Source organism: Xylaria bambusicola, assembly GCF_022495145.1.
Source record: "Xylaria bambusicola strain CBS 139988 unplaced genomic scaffold F5B22scaffold_88, whole genome shotgun sequence".
NCBI classification, from domain to species: domain Eukaryota; kingdom Fungi; phylum Ascomycota; class Sordariomycetes; order Xylariales; family Xylariaceae; genus Xylaria; species Xylaria bambusicola.
In genome coordinates this window covers 5,464-28,080 of record NW_025953641.1, presented here as the reverse complement: position 1 = coordinate 28,080, position 22,617 = coordinate 5,464, and the positions used below count along the sequence as shown (strand labels likewise).

General features: G+C 48.7%; 4 protein-coding genes across 4 annotated transcripts; 3 read left to right on the top strand and 1 right to left on the bottom strand.

Annotated features, from left to right (window-relative positions):
- Window positions 1-393: 393 nt before the first annotated feature.
- On the top strand, window positions 394-7,062 carry F5B22DRAFT_640355 (meiosis protein SPO22/ZIP4 like-domain-containing protein; the record flags this gene model as incomplete). The annotated part of the gene is made up of 14 exons (XM_047977835.1): window positions 394-529; window positions 723-745; window positions 1,032-1,049; window positions 1,232-1,448; window positions 1,533-2,278; window positions 2,337-2,533; window positions 3,927-4,273; window positions 4,330-4,478; window positions 4,529-5,047; window positions 5,616-5,928; window positions 5,981-6,402; window positions 6,442-6,547; window positions 6,608-6,783; window positions 6,841-7,062. 14 exons carry the CDS (start codon window positions 394-396, stop codon window positions 7,060-7,062), a joined length of 3,591 nt encoding a protein of 1,196 aa, XP_047825037.1.
- A 246-nt stretch (window positions 7,063-7,308) lies between these two features.
- F5B22DRAFT_640354 (autophagy-related protein 22-like protein) lies at window positions 7,309-9,097 on the bottom strand (the record flags this gene model as incomplete). Its single annotated transcript, XM_047977834.1, has 3 exons — window positions 7,309-7,878; window positions 7,949-8,276; window positions 8,451-9,097. The coding sequence occupies 3 exons, from the start codon at window positions 9,095-9,097 to the stop codon at window positions 7,309-7,311; spliced, it is 1,545 nt and encodes a 514-aa protein (XP_047825036.1).
- A 4,955-nt stretch (window positions 9,098-14,052) lies between these two features.
- On the top strand, window positions 14,053-15,859 carry F5B22DRAFT_630315 (uncharacterized protein). The gene is made up of 3 exons (XM_047976541.1): window positions 14,053-15,117; window positions 15,179-15,536; window positions 15,605-15,859. The coding sequence occupies exons 1-3, from the start codon at window positions 14,795-14,797 to the stop codon at window positions 15,677-15,679; spliced, it is 756 nt and encodes a 251-aa protein (XP_047825035.1). The 5' UTR covers window positions 14,053-14,794; the 3' UTR covers window positions 15,680-15,859.
- A 2,205-nt stretch (window positions 15,860-18,064) lies between these two features.
- On the top strand, window positions 18,065-20,940 carry F5B22DRAFT_562360 (major facilitator superfamily transporter). Its single transcript, XM_047973064.1, has 8 exons — window positions 18,065-18,641; window positions 18,704-18,884; window positions 18,962-19,148; window positions 19,274-19,302; window positions 19,426-19,442; window positions 19,493-19,570; window positions 19,713-19,973; window positions 20,036-20,940. The coding sequence occupies exons 1-8, from the start codon at window positions 18,345-18,347 to the stop codon at window positions 20,723-20,725; spliced, it is 1,740 nt and encodes a 579-aa protein (XP_047825034.1). The 5' UTR covers window positions 18,065-18,344; the 3' UTR covers window positions 20,726-20,940.
- Window positions 20,941-22,617: the final 1,677 nt, after the last annotated feature.

The window sequence follows — 22,617 nt, the reverse complement described above, 5'->3', positions numbered from 1 at the left end:
TGCACCCAGAGTTGCACCCTTCTCCCTCTGCCGGGAGATGCTGCTGGGCCCCGTCGTCCCCGTCCCATCACGAGCACGCACGCGCACCTCTCACACGCACCCCCAGGGACACGGTTTTTCTATTATTCTAGGCTTTCTTTTTTCTCTCTCTCTGCTCCTCCAGTCTCGGCGACCATTGCTCGGAATACAGTTGACCAAACCTGCTGCTTGGCCCTGCACACAGCCGTCCAACACCCACTGCGCACCACTGCGACCCTCGAACGCCCACCCAACTGCACGCCTCTTTGCACTACCTAGCGGTCCAATGAGAGCCTAACAGCCCAGTGCAAACCCGACCTTCGAATCACCCCTCGAGCAGGACGCCCGTCTGTCCGTCGCCTACTGCTATTCACCATGGACAGCAATGGTACGCATGCCAAGGACAAGAGGGCCGACAGCGACGCCAAGTCCAAGGACAATACTCCAAGCGCCGCCAATACGCCCACCGATACCAATAAGAGCCCTAGGAAGAGGCGCAAGGTGAATCATGGTACGCTTGCTGTTGTGCGATACTGCCAAAATTCTCCCATTCATCCCCCCTGACGTTCTCTCTTGCAAAAAAAAATAATAAAAATAAAAAAAATACCCCCGGTCGCCGCCACCGTCATCATGTCTACCCGTGCTGTTTTCTCCTCGCTGCCGCCGCATGGACTAGGGCTAATTTTGGTCGCGCGTTCCTACAGCCTGCGTATACTGCCGCCGATCTGTAAGTCCTCACCCAGCAAACTCTGTTCACCACACATCAACCACCTTGTATCTATTGGTTCCACGTCTACGAGTCTTCTGCGCCCTGTGTGAGGGGTGGTGCTGTCGCTTGTTCGCCTCGTGATCCCATGTCCTGCTCCTAGGGTCCCTGTTTGTAATGTGTGAACCGCGCCTGACGCGCCTTGAACTACTCGTCTCGTACTCGTTGAAACCCTTTCTTTTTATTTTTTTTTGGTTGTCGTTGTTTGGAGTGATATTCGCTGACCACCGCTTCTCCATGTCCATAGCATATGACGTGTGATCTCGTATGTAAGATCAGTTCCTCGATGTGTTACGTCAATGGCTGGGAGCTGTTACTCCTGGGTGCATGTACCGAGATTGACTAGGGATCGACCCCCTTGAATAGGACAGACCATGTACGAGATGCATTAAGCGCAACATTGGCCACCTCTGCCATGATGAACCCAGGGATCCGGATGCAAAGAAGCCCAAGACCTCTAATCATGCAGCTGCACGTGACGAATCAGACGGCCAGACTGAGTTGTCGCGGAATTCGATAGATCGAGGTACCAATGCGATGGTACCGCCTTCGTTCGATTCCAGCAGGCCGTCTCAGGGGACCAAGCCAGGTTTTGGCCCGCTTGGCCAAGGCAACCCTCTCCAGCTTGTGTCACCGAGCCCGGTCTCAGGTGGGCAGGCCTCCGGTACGTCTAGCAGCAACAATATGAACCAATGTTAGTCCCATGAACCCCCTTCACGAGCATCTATATCGTAGGCTGACCTCGCAGTGGCCGGTTTCTCTGATGCATGGCTAACGGCACAAAATCAATTCCACGACATGCATCACTTCAACCCCCAGTATATGCTTCCCCAAGAAGTCACTCATGAGTTCAACCTGCTCAACGACTTCCTGAACACGAGTTTGCTGGATGAAAATGGGACTTTGACGGACGAGCAGAGTATATACAGGAACCAGTCGCAGTCTGGCCAGGTGGACATGGTAGGCTTTCTAGGTAACCCCCTACCACCTAGTGCGATGGAGGCGGGATCCATGCTTCCTCCAAATTCGGAGCGAAATGCGATTCCCAGACCGAGAAGCGCCGCGCCGCCAGACAAGACACGGGAATTCTATCTTCAAGCTGCAGATCCGTCTGGGAATGACACGCCGGAAGCACGTATGCAACGAGTACTGAAGGCCAAGTACGATGCGGGCCTACTCAAACCCTTCAACTACATCAAGGGATATGCACGGCTTTCCAGTTACATGGATGGCCATATTGCACCGGCGTCGAAACAGAAGATTTTACGGCAACTGGACCGCTTCCGTCCGAAATTTCGCGAGAAGATGCAAGGACTTACGGATATGGAGCTTGTTTACGTCGAGATGTGGTTTGAAAGATCGCTTATGGAATACGACCGTGTCTTTGCATCGATGGCTGTCCCCGCGTGCTGCTGGAGGAGATCCGGAGAGATATTTAGAGGCAACAAGGAGATGGCGGAGCTCATTCATGTGCCTGTGGAGCGGTTACGAGACGTAAGTTGGGCATACATGCATATGCCATTCCCGATGTGGCTGACGAGGTCATATCAAGGGCAAATTATCTATACACGAAGTCATGACGGAAGAGTCGCTCGTCCGGTACTGGGAGGAGTTCGGTACCATCGCCTTTGACCCAGCACACGATACGCTCCTGACGGCGTGCGCGCTGAAGAACCCCGACGACCGCTCTAACGACCCCACTGTCAATTGTTGCTTCTCATTTATGATACGCAGAGATGACCATAAGATGTGAGTATAAAGTGCGAAGCGTGTCGGGCGTGGATAATAGCTAACGAAGGATGACAACGCGAACAGACCCAGCCTTATTGTAGGCAACTTTCTACCACACGATCCACCCCAAGGGTGAGATGACTCAATGTTTATTGTCTAGACGATTGCATGGTGTAGCGACATCTGTGCGCACGAAAAGAGGGTTGGGGAGAGCTATTGGGATTTTAAGAGGTGGTGGAGCTAAGTCCAGCATATGATTTGATGGATGTCGGAATTAGCATTTGTCGAAACATTTAATGTTAAAGAATTCCAACGATATCAATCAACCACGGCATGATGTCTATCTATTCTTCGCATATCTAAATACTAAACACTCATGATCAACTACCTTGAGGTAGCAGGAGAAATCAGTCGCGCGTAGTGTAGCTAGCTGCTCGTTCATGCCTCGTTCGTTCCCTTTAGATAGTGCCTACAGTACCCATGGAAGCATACCTAGGTACAGAGAGTACAGAGACCACAACAACAATCTGCTAAGAGGCTCTGATTCGGGACCTACATACAACCTCGGAAACATGTAATAGAAATATCCTCAGAGGCACCGATTTGTGTTACTCAAATGGAATGGGAAGGTGCGTGAATATGAGGCCACAGCACTCAACCTGAGGCGTGCATCTGCCCTTGGGTAACGAAGCAATCCAGGCAATAGGACGCCAGTTCGGATTCTTTAGCTGCAGGAGCTATCTTGAGACAGGGGCTTCAGTGTATGTACTCTGTAGGTAGGTACTTGAGGAAGGAGTAGCGCCACGCTGAGCCTATGAAGAAGGCGCCAGTCTACACATTTGCAGCTGCAATACATAGGTAGGTAGGTAGGTAGGTAGGTATGTAGAGCGAGCGCTTTCCTCACGTCTCGGCACCCACTGGCAAATCCGGCAGGCAGATGCTCGCATGAACGTGCCTGCCTGCCTGGACACTAGACAGGAAATATTACCTAGGCACATATGTAGGCATCGTAACGGCTTGGCTTCGCTATAACTTTCCCTGTGTGATGGAGTTGTCGAATATACAAAGGTTACCTAGATACGATTGGCTGTTTCCCTGCCGTCAGAGGCAACCTGCAATTAAACCACGCACCTTGTCCATAGTGTGTTGTTGAAGTAGAATAATCAAATCCGCAAAACCGCGGCCAACCGACTCGAATGACGCCACCTCTTTTGTCACTAATAGAAGCTATCTGAAATACGAAAATAGGGGTACGGCTAGCTACTTCAAGATAGGCACGCTATGATGGATCGCTCCAATGCTACATCTACGACCAAGAAAGGTCAGTTCGTCGAGGATGTTATCCGTAAGTGCGCCCGCCTCCTTCGAAATTCTCGAAAGTGCTCATGCTGATCTTCCTAGAATTCTCCAGTCGGCTTCGTAGCCTGTGTCTCGACAAAGTCACCGATTCAACGCTTGTTGATCTGAACAAGGGGGCAGAAGACCGAATACAATCTCTCAAGACTCACAGCCCTCGATCCCTACACGCCGAGCAACATACTCAACTAAAAACAGCCAGCCTCAAGCTATGGAATTGGTGCACGCAGGAATTGCGCCGTGGGGATGACAATACACCACCTCAAAGACCCAAATTCCTGACCCTGGTCCGAGTGCTCTCCTTGTCGATGCTAGACCTAGCGCAACGAGACGGCGACAACTGCACCAAAACCATCACCCATCTAGAGCGACTTGCTATAAAGACTAGCCGATCGTGCATTGGTATGTGGCAAACAGTCCCATCGCGAAACCAGGGTAAGGCTGCTCACGCTGCATAGCCAGCAATGAACTTGAATATGCTCTCTGGACACTGCAGAAAGCCGTCGAATATAACGGACTGCTGCAGCGTATGCAGGGCTCGCCATCGGAAGAGCCACGTACATGCAGCCAGTTCGAGGCCGAATACAGCACGCTCCGTATTGTGCTGGCAAGTTCCAATTCAATACACTGTTCCACACTTTCACTAATTTGTTTCAGGCCTGGAAGGAGGACCGGATGGACGTGGCCGAGCATCTGTATGCCAGCGTCGCAGGCATAATGACAAAAGTCGATACTGCATCAGCTGAGCAACTTGCAGACGCTCTTTTTGAAATAGGGAGGGATTTGAATCTGAAGAAAAACTCCGTTCTAGCGGCCAAATGGTTGGAGAGGGCTCTGGAACTCATCAATTCCCAAGAAATGAGCCAGTTGTCCCGGGATGCCATTGAATTGAAACTTGCAATCTCACAAGCACTGATCCAAGCCTATTTAGATGTCGGGTCCCCAGATTACATAAACCGCGCTGAGAACCATATCGCATACCTTGAAGATGGGTTGGGTGACAAGCTCGTCGTCCTCCTCTTTCGAACTGAGGTTCTGCTCCGTTCTCCAGCCGAAACTTTCGACAGCAAGGCATACGCTAGTATTCTGCACCGAATGATGAAAGCTGCTGACATCTCCGAATCATCTTTCAAGCTGATTATGCACCATATACGAAAACTTGATGAGAAGGACAACGTAACCGCAATCTCTGTTCTTGATAAGTTCTTGGTAACGTATATACTTACCTGTAAGCGGGAGCAATGGATTGACAAAGCTATTGTTCTACGCACCCATATGGCAACTCGGGATGACTCACCTGAATCAATTCAAGCTCTCGAAACAGTATTAGATCGGATTCTTCCTAGCACAGGTAATCCGCTGTCAGCCAATACCGCAGCTGGAATTCAAACAGTTTGTCGCCTTCAGATATCCACACCAGATTACTATCAAGCTAACTTTCAAGCAGTTAATTTGGAAAAAGGCAGATGCCGAGTTTAGCCTAGAAAGATTTGGCCCGGCCGCAAAATGGTGTCGAGTAGGTCTGCATCCGGTTTTTGAGCAGTCTGGCCCGTCAAATGCGGGCAAAATGGCCAGGTTAGTTATCTCCATTCTCGATGTGTCCGTGGCCGAATGCCGACAAAATCCCAGGAAGATGTTACTCTGTGCCGTTCAGCAAAATGACCTATCCGCCGCTGAAGAAATTCTACAGTCAATGAATGATGCCACATTAAAAGAGCCGATGACAGCTTATCTGGCCTTCAAGATCGCCTTGAGACAAGAGGATGTCGACAGTGCATTGAGATGTCTAGAACAGATCAGCGCAGTATCTTCTTCGGATCCTAACTACTTGTATGCATGTTGTTTGGAAGCTCAACAAGCACAAGATAGGATTACTACAATCAAAGCACTGCAGCTCATTGTTGACAAGGACCAACTCCGTTCTTCAAACGCTATTCACCTCCCAGCACTATTACGAACGCTCATACGCCTCGAAATATCAGTTCTCAATGAAGAGCAAAAAGTTGATACCGATACCGTTACATTGGCCACAGATATCTGTAATATTTTCAAGGCCGGTAAGCCGTTGACCTGTCATGCTCACTCTTACAAATTTAACCACTTCAATAGCTGCCCAGGCGATAGAAACAGAGCGTCGAGATATTAAGAGCGAAAAACTATTTACCATCGACGAGTTGAACTGGTTCAGCAAAAATGCTTACAATCTTGGACTGGAAAATGCATTGACATGGGAAGCGCGTTATGTCATTGTCATCTTAGAATGTTGCCTCTCAATTATATCGAGCTATCCGTCAGACATCTCGTCTCAAATGGCGGCTGATATTTCATTGCGCGGCATGTTCTGCGATTTCATGATAGCTACAATGCTCCTCGCGTTAGCCCGTTCTGAGGATAACACTGAGCAACGGCTACAAGACTACCTAAATATGCGCCGCCACATACTGCACTTTCGCGAAGAATTAGAATCAAGATCGGATGCCCTAGATCAAGCTTCACGAGAAGATCTTCAAACGAAGCTTTCAACGCTCTTGGTCTTCGAGTTTGAAGCCGCTACTTGTCTTCAGTCATAGGATGACTTGAAAGGCATTGTCCTTACAGCTCAACCGGGACGAAATCCCTTGACTTACCAAGCAATGGCAGACTGCATCTTAAGATGCCAACTTGTTCCAAACCAGGGTATGAGTTTTCTCTCCTTCTTATTTCTTCAAAGCTTAACACTCAGACCTACTTTACTAGTCTTGTATCAGACGATGCGTGAGATTATCGATCAGACCTGGAAGCTAGAGCACTTTGGCTATGAAAAGCTAGCTAAGTATATGCGGTGTCTGCTCAAAGCCACCCTCCCAATGGAACACCATATTCCTTTGAATCTAATGGGCGAGATCTCCAATATGGCCAAAGAACTAGCAAACGTAAGCTCTTGAGTGGGAAAGAAAGGTGTACATCTAATCAGTTGACATTGTGCGTAGATGAATAAGGAGTTCCCACCTCTCGAACTAGAATGGATTACCGTTACGGCTTTCAATCATGGTGTTGACTTATATGGTGCCCATGAAGACGACTTGAGCAAAGCCTGGATCTCCCACGCGCTAACTATTGCTCATTATCTTAGAGACGATAATGAATTAGAAAAGCAGCTACAAGACAGATACACGAAACTCAAGTGGGACGAGGCTCAACCCACCAATTAGTCCTTGTTAGCCTCAACGCTATATGTTCATAACTAAAGTTCTACTATATAACTGCTGATGAATTGCTTATACTTTGTAGCCCTCAAATGATTAGCTAGAATAGTATGTGTATAGCTACATAATTTGAAGGTCAACTTTATATCGCGCGGCAACGGATTTCTAAGACGAATTATATCGTCTGGGAAAGCATATTTCTTCTACGGAGACTGATAAAGGGCCCTAAAAGACTGATTAATAGTGACGTCGTCATTCACTATCCATTGCTCCTATCCTTGCTTTCTCTTGTGCTAGAAAGGCCTCCTGTTCCCTAGCGCTCTTATCCAAGTCTAAGAAAAGCCAGAGACCAATCGCACTAACCAAAGTGAGTGCGAACAAGAAATAGAACGGCGCGCTATTATTGCTGTGACCCGGAGACGCATCGATGATGGCACTACTCACGAACGGGCCGATGAACGACGACGTCTTGCCGACGATGGTAAACAGCGAGAAAAACAGGAACTCGTGGCCCCTGGGCGTCACGGAGGAGATGATGATCTGCGAATACGAGTACCATTGACACACGAAGAGGCCGTAAAAGGCCTGGTACACCCAGATCTCCCATACGTGATGGAAGCCAAAGGCGTTGGTCCAGTTCCCGATCATGCCCCATCCGTCGAGCAGTATGATGCCCACCATGACGACATTGAACATTGTCTTCGCGCTGATGTTGTAGCGTTTTTGTAACCACCAGTAGACACCGATCCCGGTGCCTTGCGCTACGATGCCTACGATTAGGAGGTATGTTAGTGTTAATGTGTCGTAGGATACGACTTCGTTCTAGCGTATGGAGTTAGTAGTTGCTAGATAGGAAGAGGGTTTCAGCTCAACTTCAGGAGAGGGAACTAACCTGCAGCGTCGCGATGACGGTGACGGTCGTGTTCAGCGAGTCACCGAGCAGGAAATAGCCGACAAGATAGATTAGACTCTGCTTGAGGTGCCATATCTTGGTCAAAGCTTCCTTGAGCTGCCAGAAGCCGACGCTAAGAATATTCTTGCCAGGCGGTATCTTCAACCCGGGACGCTTCTTCTCGAGCAGAAACCACGGTATCGACAGCACGAGCCAAACAGCGGTCGCGAAGGCGATGAGGACGCTCAGACCCCAGTTGTTCGCCTCGACACTCGCGTTCACGTTCACGGCGAATAAGATGCCGACTATAACGGCGAGGATGATGACCCTGTGAAAAAGGGTTCACATGTTAGAAATTCTACGTGCCCACGGGTGGCTATCTGGCACCAGAGTAGGGGCGGCATCCCCAGGGCTTGTACCTGCGTACGTAGTATTGCCAGAAAAGAACTCCCGCTATGATGAGCCCAACAAATACAAAAGAAATCCACGGAATTTTACGTACTCGCCCAAACTCTGTATGCAAAAGGCCACATTGCTAAGCCTGCTCCGCTCCATCTCATCCTGGCGATCGTAGTCGGCCTGGCTGAGCTCGCCTTCGGCATACGCGCGCGCAGCCTCCTTCAGCCGGGGCGTGTTCCGCGCCAACGACGGGAAGGCAGCGGTCCAGTACGTCAGCGTGAGCTGGTAGCAGATGAGGCCCAGGATATACAGCGCGACGCCCGCACGCCAGCGCTCAGGGACATGGACGCCGAGCCAGGCGAAGCCGACGCCGAAGGCGACGACGGACCAGAAGACGAGCACCCAGCGCCGTCCGGAGCCGAAGTCGGCGTACGACCCGATGACGATGAACAGCGCCGCCTGGATCGCGAAGCTGATGCCGTTGGTCAACAGCACGATGCTGTTCACGTTGCGCTCGCGCCCCGCGAACCGGAGCAGCCCCGTGTCCGACGGCGCCGCCTGCGCGAGTAGGTTCTGGAAGGCCGTCGGGCCGAAGTTGAAGAGCGCCAGCCCGTTCGCGCCCACGTAGAAGGCGTACCAGGACCAGATCTCGCGGCGCGAGGTCTCGGGGACGTCGCGCGGGGCCAGGGCGGAAGCGACGATGCCGACGCGGATGTTGTCGTCGTCGTCGTCGTCCTGGTCTGCTAGCATCTTGGCGTCATTTCGTTGGGCCTCGGGACACGGGATTATGGCCGCGTCGGGGACGGAAGACATGCTTTGTGCGGAACCGGAATTGAACTATCTAGGGTGCTGTAGTGTAGGTAAGGGGAAATATTAGGTGGGTAGTAAGTATTACGGTTACTGTCTTGTACGTAACATATATACAACCCCGAATGCGCGTGCGTATTGTATGTATGTATGTATGTGTGTATGTACGAAGAACGTGAGATAGATAGATAGATAGGTAGATAGATGGCTTTGCTTTGTCTCACACAAGACATCATGTTCTTGCGCCATCTCGGCTAACGCACCCGGCATCTTTTCTGCGAAGATTTTTTTCCCAATTCGCGTACTGTACTTCGCCGTAACCCATCTATCTACCTAATCTATGACCCGTGATTAGAGGGCGGTAAGTAGCATAGATAGCGCACGGCAGTCCACAGTAGCGTAGGCTGGACAATTGGACCGACCGGATGCATGTGTTATCCTTGCTCGGATGATGGTAGATAATCGGGACAGGGATTGGTTCGGGGCCGGGCGCAACGCTAATATAGAGTCGGGTTAGCGGAGGAGATTCTCCTGCCTTCTTGGTCATACCAGAATTGGTGGGATAAGGGTAATAATGTAGGATGAGAATCGCGTTGTTTGGACGAAATTGTGATGATATATATCTACTATCCAGGAGTTTGTTCTATGTGTGGTCGATAATTGTTCCGGGAGGAAATGGTGAAAGTAGGTACCTAGGTAGATAGATGAAATGCTTTAAGACGGCGTAACGACTGACGTCACGAGATGCAGATGCAAGATGTAAGTAAGTAAACCCAGCGACGACTACGAACGACGAAGGAAATTTCTGTGTGATTGATGAAAAGAGCTTTTTGATCGAAATGGGGAAAACGCTCTTAACCTAGTGCTAAAGGTGGGTAGACGAGGGGAACGCGTGTATGGATAACGGTAGGCATCAATCACTATGGTTCCGCAGATACGGACGCCGGCGCACAGTCTACGGGAGTAATATCATCGGTCCGGGCGCGACGCCGAAGAAGTTTGAGTGGGCGAGCGGGCGGCCGGGCGGCCCGTTTGGCTGGTGCGGAATCTTGGGGTCAAAAACGTAAAGTAAAGAAGTTGATTTTTACCGAGGCTTCGGGGACCGGAAGACACTAAGCTTCCATACCGGAATCTACGGGGGCGGCATCACGAATGGGGTAGGCGTGAGAATTGGTCACGGTTGCGGTGTCATGGGTTTGTATAGCTTCGTTTTTTTCAAGAATCTACAACAAGACAAGTGCATAGTTATCTAGATACTTAAGCCTAGCCCTACCCGAGGCTCTCAGGGGAATAACCCATACCGGAGTTGACTGTCTTTGTATGCTAATTCAAGCAATCTTCTTCCTCTTAACGCCACTTATGTTGCCATACTACTACAGGTAGCTATAACGAGGACTGGTAACAGCGTTGAAGCTATTCGCAGTGCAATAGGCTGCTAGATCCTCAAACACCCTTGACTATCCAATTCCTTCTTGGCCTTGTTTGGCTGACGCCACATAAGATTGGTACGGTCTTTGCTAGCCCTCAAAGTCTGAGTACATGTCTCATGCTAGCGGGATCTGTATAACCTCATCATTGTTTTTGCTATGTCTTATAAAGGATCTTTCGCAAGGCATGCGCGCGTAGCGATTTGCATGTTCAGCCATAGATGCGTGTAACAGTAGCCGTTGAAATTTGCGGACTGTTAGGTGTAGTGTCGTTTCGAAGAGTCGCGGTCATCAACTCTTCATTTATCTACCTGCCTACCTATCTTCTTGACCCAGTACTGAATATCTCTTCAAGGAAAAGGATATTGCTCATTGTACCAAGCGACCGAGGCACTGAAATTCCTTTCGCAACGCGTAATCTTCCTGCCTTGCGGAGATTGCCGGATTGGCATGGAATCTGTCATACCTGCTAGACGACTTTGTTGCCACTCTCACGAGCATTGGCGTTGACGTCTAGGAGAGACGTGTAATGTAGTTCCGAGAATCCCGTTGTGACAAGGGATTGTTGCCACGACATGATGCGAAATTGTTGGATTTCTTGGCTAGAAATTCGCCGTCTCTCAGGAGATTCGTATAAGGGAGGCTTTCAGCAACGGGTGATTTCTACTGCATAACGGCTCGTTTGAGCTCCTAGTTTAGCTCCCACTCAATGATGCGAAAAGTGTTTGAGCGTCGATCGCTAGGCTTGGTATTGTCGGGATTGCCTGTTTGGAGAACTGGACTAACTTGTAGAGAGTGTTGACCTTCTCGCTGAGTTCTCATTGTGTAGAAAGTGAGTTGTTGTCCGTCTCATCTCATTTTGGAAGCATCATGACAATATCGAAGACTTTATTTCTGGGCAAAAGTTATTCATAGAAACACGAAGAAATTAGGGTGCTGCCATGAAATTGTCAATGCTGGAACTACCCGTCGCCGGCGATCTTGGTAATGCTATTCTGGTCATCCCAACTGCTTGGCTTTTCTCAGCTGCTGGAACGAGCTGGAACACCGCCGGTAGTACACTACTAGGTCGGCGTATCCAGTAATAAGTGGTACGCACTACCAAGTTACCTAGTCTGACCCAGCTAAGCTGGGGTACGGGGGTTACCGTTGGTGAAAGTCTACTTACTTAGCGTAGTGCAATTGTCGCTGTCAGGTTAATAATAGAATATATGGGTATACAAATCTGCGTGGAGGGGAGCCGCTATTGTGAACTATCTCTTCAATAACCGTGAAGAGTTGTATTCAAGGCGTGTTATCTCTGATACAAATATCAGTATATTGATTCGGTCATTGCTCTAACGTGAATTTCCCCTTCCTTCAGCCTCAAGGAAGAAGCGGAGGATGACAATGGTCAGATCTGACAGCCAAGAGAGCCAGCATATTAGAAGAGCACAGCTAATGTCAGCAGTATTTTTCAGTTGTACAGTGGAGAAATTAGCGCTGTGGCGGCTTGTGCCGAGTCGTCGCTCACTCACCCTGCTAATCTGCTAAGGTATCCTTCCCGTCGGCGAGGACCCTAACTCATACTTTCGTATAATCCACCTTACCAAGACCCTTACCAAGACGACCTCATATTTAGCTCCCCGTTTCCAAGAACTGGCTAAGAAAAAGCTGAGTCATTTAGAGCATAATTAGCTTAACGGGATTGAAGGCTAACGAGGGCCTTACGGCACCATGGCAGGAGACTAGGTTGGTCTCACGAAATAGATGAGTCGAGAGCCGCCTTGCCAAGTTGTAGTTGGCGACGCCATGTCTCGTAGAGAAATTGCTAATGGTATTGGCATCAGCATTGGCGGTGTAGGTAGGCGTCGCTAGAAACTAGTAATAGCTGGCATGACATGAGAACTAGATACTATTCACTACTTTACGCATAGCATGTGTATTTGTCATATTTGGTTAAAAGTGAAGCTCATTGAGTTCGTTAGGGAGACCTGATGATACCTATGCGCAAAAAAGTAATAGTCGGTAGTACGACATGTAGCCCAAAGTCATGATGACTCCGGCTATCCGATTTCTCCTTTTCCCTTTGCCCCTGTTGGCTGAACGCCAAGGTTTCATGAGGATGGTCTCTCGATTTGAGCCCTGCCGGCCCACGTTGACATGATGCTAGGGTGCCTACGGCATGTGATTAGGAGCACCATTACTTTGCTATGTACACTACGCTGAAACTCGATTAGACGCCTGATGGAAGAGAGACGGTATCTTCCGTCACCCAAGCAGAGGCCAAGCAGGTTGTACTTAGTGTATACAGCACGTGTGCATTGATGGGGATTCCTCTCCATTATCCCTACTACTCAGACGTACCAAGATCGAAATTCCCCATGTCATCCCGCTTTTTGAGAGTGTCCCACTCTTATTATTATCCCAAAAAGGCAGACAACGTTTTCAGGTGTGTTCCTGGCTTAGCTGCCACTCACCAGTGACTGGGCTGTTAACATAGCCTATCACCGGAAAGTACTTGAGCATGACTGTTTTCCTTATTATCTAGATCAAGCCATCAACAGCAATGAAAGCCGCTAAAGAAGCGTCGTTACCTGATGTATGTAAACAATGGAAAAATTGGTGATTCCAATTTGGCAAGCGATACACTAAACCAAACTACCTATAATAGCGCGCTGCATAGTCTGTCAACTAGCAGGCACTTAGATGGTAGGTGTGGACATGTATACTAAGTATGTATATGTGTATGTAAGCAAATGATCGTGGGTCGGCCGGGGAAAGTAGTGCGACGGGGATACTGACATCGTTCTAGAACAGCATGAGGAGCCGTCGAATAGGCACCTCACTCTGCGCTACTAGCCCATCTGAAGACCATCGCGTTGGACGTTGGACGTTGGACGTTGGGCGTTGGTTTGTTATTACAATTATCCCTTGACTCTATCTACAATAGATTTAGACGAATGTTGGCTCGCTTAACATAATCATTACTGTTCGAATGTGCATTCGACACGACAGAGCTTTCGTATACTAATTCTATTTGAGAAAGACTTCGCCGGTCCAGCACAATGGCACGATAGATTAGACTACATTAGCGCGTTCGCTCTTCTCGTCCGGGGTAGGTAGTAGATGACAGGCACATGTCCCACGTATGGTAAGGTGGTATACAGCACCTAACGTGATATACAACCGGTAGTTGGACATGAGCAACTCGTAAGTCAAGTCATCACACTGGGATTGCATCATCGTAAGGTCTAGAGATTGGTTCCCTCTGTTTGGAATTTAACTACACACCTACCCGATTCATCATGGCGTCTTCTAATATAACATGACGCTACCAAGGATGATGCCGAGGACTTGGGGTATCATCATCCTTGTGCGTAGAATACCACAATCTTGGGTGGTCTGACTGTCTATACACGGCAACGCACTTAGAGTCTCACACAGTAGTCATTTCTGATAGTGTTGAATTGAGCTAATGCTGATGGAAGAGGTGTGGTCTGCGCGGTGTTCTCCGGCCAAGCAACTGGGCAGTACTGTGTAGTGTACTACGTATGGTTGCCGGCAAAAGACCATGCAGCTTAGTGACCCAAGTATAGCCATCGTCGCCGTGATTGTCGTCGATTGTTGGCTGCTGATTGGGTTGCAAAGCCGCTATGTCACATTCTAGGCTGGGCAGAGGCTGGGGTTGGACGGTACACGAACCATGAAGCGATTGATATTAATAGACTTACCTAAGCCGCAAGGCTCGTCCATTATGCTGCTATTTGAATTAGAGCACAAGCTGTGTCCAGGTGGTAGATCGCCAAGGCTGATCCTGCTCACTACACTAGAGCCAGTTCGTTGTAGTGTTCCTATTACCGAATACCAGCCCATCATGCATTTTCGCCAACCATTTCCAAATCAGACAGGCCACTGACGGTCAGGGCTATCTAATTTTCCAAATACCCCATTTCAGACTGTGTTGGTTGTGCGGGAGGAGCCATTCGGCTTGTGGCGTCCAATCTAGACTCATTCATCTTGGGTTTACCAAGAGTTCAGACTTGAGACAGTCAGCATGGCTGAGAGTTGGTAAGGGGCACGATATAGCTTCAAATGTGTATATAAACACTCGTCCGGCCGACTTGATGATGTTGTTTTACCACCCATCACCGCATTCTACTTTCCTCTTCAGTCTTCTTCGTTTCTCATTCACTTTCTCTTAATTCGCCTGTACATTTCAGCGTTATTCATAATGAAGTTCCTTGCTATCGTCGCTTCTCTCGCCGCCATGGCCGAGGCCGCCTGCGCGCACCCTCACAAGCCTCACTACCGCACCACCAAGATGTTCGGTGTCGAGGTTATTGACACTGACATCGTCCGCGATGCCCGAGCTACTATCCGCAATTTCGATGGTTTCTTGTACAAGCACTCCATGCGAACATGGCTCTTCGGTGCTGCCGCTCTCAATGCCAACCAGACATTGAAGGACTCGGTCGATGTCGAGCTTCACGCCGTTTCCACTATCCTCCATGACTTGGGCTGGGATATGACCCCTGGCTCCCCTTGGATCTCACCGTAAGTAGCTCTCTTGATTTCAGCCTGCCCACAGCACAGCCTAAATCTTACGATCCAACAGTGACAAGCGCTTCGAGATCGATGGTGCCCTCGGTGCCGTCAAGTTCGTCAAGGGACACAAGGATGCCAAGAAGTGGGACGAGTACCGTCTTGAGAAGCTCCACGACGGTATCGCCCTACACGGCTCTCCTGGTCTTGCTGCTGGCAAGAACAAGGACGTTGCCAACATCTTGTCCAGCATCGCCTACGACAACCCCGGCTCGCGCAACCCCGCCATCCCTGAGAAGGATTACAACGCTATCCTCAAGGGTCTCCCCGCTGATGACATTGGATACGGTACCAACCTTACCTGGGTCTGGCTCGCTGAGACCAAGCCCGAGGCTACCTACAACACCATTGTCGAGCCCTTCGGAACTGCTGTAAGTGATATATACTTCATCTGGGCTTCACCTCAGCGTAAAGCAGGAATGCTAACTCAATGTAACAGTTCGTGCCCGGCTACAGCGCCATCGGCCACCGTGTCTTTGATCTCATCAACCCTGGCTTCTCTTCCCAGGCTTAGATTGGTGCAAAGCACGAATGGTGAATGCGGACTCATAAAGGGATTATTTTGCGGAGATGGTCGGTTCCGAGCAAGAGGTGTGGCATTTGACGCTCAATGCTGAATCAACCCCTCCTACTTTCGCGTACTATATTTTATAATTTTTTAACTGCATATTGAATAGAGAGGGATTTCCCCAGACATTAGTGCCATTTGTAATCTCGTGCTAATTGATAGCTCTGCCTATGACGTGATTGATCAAAGAAACGAATAATAGGGCTAATAAAGAAGGCTAGGGAAGCAAGCATTTCGGAATGCGCCCCCGACACTACGCTTCTTCGAGCTTCAAGCAACTACCAGCCCCGGTGCCACTCCATCTTCTACTGAACCATCCGATGATTGCAGTAGGAGGTCCGCCAATAATGGCCATCCGTGAAATCAGACAACTTGCCAGTTCTATTGGCCACGAACTTTCAACCCAAGATAAAGGAGGTATCTCATTCATACTTTGAGACATAGTCACTTCGAAGTGTATTCGCCGACTTCGCATTCATAGTCCGCGGACGGTGTGCCCCAATATGATGTGGACAAGTCATTGGGTTTCACCGACTCTCTTAGAAATATGGTCATCCTTCCGTTGCAACTCGAAAGACGAGCCGTCGACAAAGTCCTCACAGAACAACTACTGACAAGTGCTGCGTCTAATATCGGATTGCCGTTTCCATCTACAATCTAGATAGGAAAGCTCGTTAAGATCGTTATTCGTTACCATCAGAGAGCGACTGTGGATGTGAGGAGGTGATCCGTCCCGGGGCTAGAATGATACACAACTAGAAGAACCAGTTTTTTCTAAGTGGAACGAAAACCAGGAGAAAGAAATTAGACGATTATCAAGGGCTACGAGAGCTTCATAATCAAATCTGCCATGGTCCCAGAGAATATCCGCTTCTTCCGACTGTTCGCGACATGGATCAATCCCAGTACGCCCTGGGGGTAATTGATAGTATTCTTGGCAGCACAATTCTTCCAGGCCACCGTTGCAACACTGGTTCAACAGAGCAACGCGATAGACCTGCATATATTGCAGGAGTCTGTGCTAAAATACCTAGAGTATATTGTCAGCTGGACCGGAATAAATACCACCTTACCCCGAAGTGCTTCAACAAGACTCTGACTTGGACCCTAGGTTACTGCAACGAAAGTAGCTCCAGCTTATGATCACGGCTAGCAGATATCAGTTTTAATGTGACTTTCTACGAACATTGCTATTCAATACACATTGCTTTAGAGCCACCTCAGCCGGGTCTTCCATAGCAGCGGCGCCGTAGACGTACTCGGTAGTTGAGGATCTATGAGTATCTCGTCTTGGCATCGAATTCCCGACCTCCCCTTGTCGAATCCCGTTCCCGATTTGATCTAATTGGCCTCATTGCTCACCGATCGATGAAGCCCACAACACTTCCTTTGGCGTTATACAGACTGTACATACACGGGCCTCTCTCACACAAGGCGCTGTTCTAGCTAGGAAAGTCGTTGCATACGAACCTAATCAGGTTGAGAGAGCTCCATGAATCGAGTCCCATCCCTAACCTAACACGGTGATTAACTCGCAGACCCGCTAACCTAATGCCTACACCATACTAAACTAATGCGTGTATCTCCCGGAACTCCTCTCCGATGTGGATCACTTTCAAGGTTCGATTAAGCCGTTAGCAGATTGTAGTGGCCCTCTCCACTATTCAAGCATATCGTATTCCATCTACACATTCTCGTTGCTTCAGATGTCCATGAGCTATATAATTCCGTGAGGACGAGATAGCAACTGTATTCAAACCGCCATTTCGTCTCCACACGAAGAGAACAGGCGCCTACCACCTACATTTGCGCCTAGTAGATTCGCCATAAGGAGCCATTCAGGGGGTGCTGATGACTTGTCACGCACAGTAACATCAATCTTTCGTTCCAGCACATATAATTGAGTACCAAATCCCAGGCTAATATAAAAAATCGGCCTGATTGCCCGGTATCGGCTACCTTGCACGTCTATACCGGTACTACTTAGGCAACGGTCGGGGTGATCGTGAACTGTACCAAGCCCGCAACCGAAAAATATATGGTGCTCCATCCATCTCCGCGCTATTACCGGGCCCGGTAAATGACATCCGGCTGTATACCTATTGGGGATGCTGCTGCTCGACTGTTTCGACCGACACAGGTAGCTATCACGTCACGTTCGTGCTTCTTATAAATCAGCGTGCCTAGTGGGGATGCGAGATAGGATGCCACGATCGTCGATATCGGAAACCCACAAATCGCCCTTTGAAAAATGCACACAATCTACAATAACGATCAGGTGCTATTGGGTGCCATGGCGTTTGCCTATGGCTTGTGCCGCCCTTGCACGACATTTGAACGAGTTGTTATGTGCGGGGATGGTGACGGCTCTGACGACTCGAAGAGAGTAGAGAATTCGTGTTTTTTTTCTTTTGGAGATTCCACCCTCTTTCCAACGCTTGGAGAACGCACCCCTTCTGATCTACTGAAGGCTTGATATTAGCAACCCATAGAATCTATTATTCCACTTCTTGAAGCTGAGAGCACTCGGCTTGTCCTACACCAGCGCTATTCATTCTCTTGTGTCTTTTATCCTGTCAGTAACGGGGGCGAAGCTGCTCCATACAGCAACATGTCAGATTCAGAGTCGCTTGATCTACCTCAGTCGCTCGAGGAGGTCTCTACTCGGTTATCACGACGTTCCTCAAATGGAGTTTCGATGCAAAGAGAAGGGACCCGCGGCCAGGCATCAAATATCATCCGTATAATAAGTAACCAAGATGCAGAATATCGCTATAGGATCGAGGAAGCAGATAATAGAATCCAGCCGAATAAAGGATGGTCTTGCCATTCCATACATGACACAACCGAAAAGAAAATCATCTCGTGGGAACCAGATGACAAGGAGAACCCATATAACTGGTCAAATGTATGCACTGATCATAGTCAACCCTCTCCTTACTTTTTCGACATCGACTTACCCTCTTCCAGAAGCGCAAGCTCTCTATTTTCATAATGACTATGGCGGGTGTCATCAACAGTACCATGGGGAGTAGCTTGCCGAGTATGGCAATCCCGTACATGACTCAGGAATGGGGCATCACCTCAGACACACAGAAAGTCCTGCCCATCTCAACATTTCTGATAGGCTACGTTTTTGGGCCGTTACTATGTAAGCCTAAGGCACCCGCATCGAGAACGGGATTGAAAACTTCTTGCCATCGACCAAGTAGCTTACAGTTGCTATAGGGGGGCCGCTAAGTGAGCATTTCGGGCGCCGATATCTTACCATCATAACTCTGTCTCTATTCACAATATGGACTCTAGGCTGCGCCCTCGCCCCTAATTGGCCGGCTTTTCTTGTCTTTCGGTTTCTCTGCGGAGCCTTTGGTAGTGCTCCTATCGCTATCGTCACTGGGCAACTTGCAGACATCTAGTTAGTATCTTGCAGTCTCTTTATGTTTCAGGTTTAACAAAATGCTCGCTTCCTTATGCCATCGATTCCCGAGCACCTGTCTAGCATCCAAATCAACACTGGCTTCTAACATTTGGCTTTTATAGCAAGGATTTTGTCACTAGGGGAAATGCTTGTGAGTAACTTACCTTTGAGCCGTCTCTCTATCGTTTGTGACATTCAGAATCTTGAAGCCCCTTTTTGGCTCGCAAATGCCTCCCGCATATCATTTCAACGGTTACTAACTTAAGTGATGCAGTGGCATTCTTCATGGCGGTGAGTGTTATGATGCCATGGAGGATCGACCTTGCTGATGTTGTATACAGACGACTATTTGGGGGCCTCTCATAGCACCAATCATAGCGGGATTCTGCTCCACGACTATCGGTTGGCGCTGGTCCTTTGTAGGTTAATATTAGCATTTACTGTTTCCGTTTAGGCCGTCGAAGCCCTATAGACGCCTTCTCAAATGAGAGCCTTGTTACGAGTGCCTTTCCATGTCCCCAAACTCATCGGAGATGAATCTTACTAATACAAATGGGGCAGTGGATTGCTCTAATATACGCCGTCGTGACTCTCGTTCCGGTGATCTTTCTACTGCCTGAAACATACGCACCCGTTCTTCTGAGTCGGCGAGCTCAGAAGATTCGCAAAGCGGACCCCACAGCGCAAGTATACGCTGCTTTTGAATTAGAGGATAAAGACATCAAACAAGTCGTGACCAGGGTTCTAACAAGACCAGTTCGTATGATCCTGACAGAAACCATCGTGTCTTCTACCTGTCTCTACCTGGCTCTTGTATACGCTGTAAGAAGGCTTAATCTGTTGAATAGACTTCCCCTTTTCGTACTGACGCCTGATTTCATTAGATATTCTACATTTCTTTCGGGGCCTTTCCCATTATATTCCAGCAACTGTACGGACTATCACCCGGCGTGACTGGCTTGCTGTTCCTGCCCATCATTGGAGGCGTCATCTTAGCCCTCGGGACTTTCTTCGCTTGGGGCAGTTTCCTCCGCAAATCTAAACAGCGCAATCGCCCTTGGACAAAGAAAGAGGAATCCAACCGTGTCCCCTTAGCAGCTATCGGAGGACCATTGTTCGCAATTTCGCTGTTTTGGCTGGGTTTCTCGGCGAGGGAGGATGTTCATTATGCTGTCCCGTCTTTAGCGGGCGTGGGATTCGGCGTGGGCTATCAGCTGATATTCATGGGCATGCTCAACTACCTCACCGACGCCTACGAGATATTTGCCGCGAGCGCGAGCGCTGCATCCAGTTCCTCCCGATCTTATCTAGCGGTCCTACTTCCTCTCGCCACCACACCCATGTTCGACCAACTTGGTATAAGCGGATCCCTAAGTTTGCTAGGAGGCCTTAGTCTACTTCTGAGCGGTGTCCCGTTCGTTTTCCTGTGGAAGGGTGAGAGAATTCGCGCGGGATCCGCATTCTGTATCGCATTGAAGGAGGAGAAGCTCGAGATGGAAAGGAGAGCTAAGTTAGATTGGCAGAGACGGAACGTCGCGGACAGGATTTCTCAAGAGAAAGAGGAGAGCCCCTAGGAAAACGACGAGCCTACGAACCCCGGATGACCCTATGAACCGTCCACTAAACAAGGTCTAGCTATGCATGAGAATTGTGGGCTATACCGAACCTAAATCGAGCCTTGGAACACTAAAATCAAAGTACATATAGCAAATTATGTCTATAGTGAATAAATATAACGAATGGCCGAGTTGGTACGGCCTAGCGAAGCATCAATATACTTTCATCAGCGTTAATATACTTTCACAGCGTCGTTAGGCACCAGGGGTTCGATTCCCTCGTTGGTCGATATCAAATCTTTTGCTCTTTTCCACATTTCCTTGTCACTCTTCAGCAGATTTTTAATTTCTCGGCTGATCATTAACCCCTTAAAAGAATGTTCTTGAGAAGAGCGAAACATTATCTATAACAAGGGCAGAGATACTGGGCTTGGAACTGAGGATTCTGATTACAATGATCAACTAGGGCTGCATTAGTCCTTGACCAACCAACTCCTTCTCGGCTGTTGGTGGCTTGAGATGACTCTATATACAAATGATCTGCCAGCCCAGACCGCCTGGGTCTCTAGGGTCTGTTTCAAGAAGCGAAGTCTGTATAACCTCACTTTCCAATATTGCCCAATATTGCCTGCATGTCTTGGAAGGTCATGAACAGCCTGCAATGGTCCTTCGTACGGCCGAAGTGCAAGGCGAACTGCATTCTTCAACCGGCACAGAGGTTACACGTGTAACATTATCCAAGTGTCAACAGTGCAATATACTGTTTTTTTAGAGTAGATTTGATCTTAAACCAGGTACTGTGATATGGCAATATACTTGGAAAGACGACTGGAATGAAAAACTGGGTTGCTATGAGACAAGGTAACAGCTCATGCGCTTGTAAATATATAATGCCGATCCATTACAAGAACGAAATGTTGGTCTACTACTATCACCACCAGCAAAAACTCAAGTATGGTAAACAATGATTGCTATTAAACTCTATGCTATCTAATACCCAGGGTATCAATTAACCACCTACTAGGTATTCTTATTCAAGGAAACTAGAATCCTTCAATCCCTGTTTGAAGTAGGTACCAAAGTTAAGATCCATTTGAGAACCCTTGGCCAGAGCACACCCGTACAGAATTCGGACGCCTCGAGCGTCAAATTTCTGCTCTGCAAGGGAAGCAAACTTCTCAACTAATGGCTCCTTGTTGAGAAATCGTAGGCCCTTCATGATTTGTAGTAGTTCTGCAAAGTCATAAAGTCTCATATGCGCGTTCGTAAACGAAAAGTCCAGCCGCTCCAACGCGAGTTCGGTAACCTCGGCGATGCGCGCACCACTTACTATTCCCAGCTACGACTCGTTCTCGGCGGCGACGATGTGCGTCTAGGCGCATTGACGATGGAATTCCGCGTCTCTCTTTGCACCTGCGATTATGGCTCATCTCAAGTAGTCGTTTTAACAAATTGCGACACAACGACTATGTAAAGGGCAGAGATCTGGGCTTGGAACCTGATGCTACTCACAACATAATGATCAACTAGGGCTACATGAGTCCTCGACCAACTAACTCCTTCTCGGCTGTTGGTGGCTTGACTCGACTCTATATACAACTAGCCTGCCAGCCCTGACCGCCTAGGTCTCATTGGCTTGTGTCATGAAGCGAAGTCTGTACAACCTCGCTTTCCAATACTGCCTGCATGTCTTTGAACATCGTGAACAGCCTGCAATGGCCTTTTGTACAACCGAAGCGCAAGGCGTACTGCATGATCAGCTTGTACGTGTCTAACATACGGTATCTATATCACCAGATAATGCTAGTCATTACGCCGCAAAGGTACAGGTTTTTATTGCCTGATATCAATACCTACTGCGCCGCAAGGCTACAGTGTCTAGATTATCAGATATCGTTGCCTATTGTGCC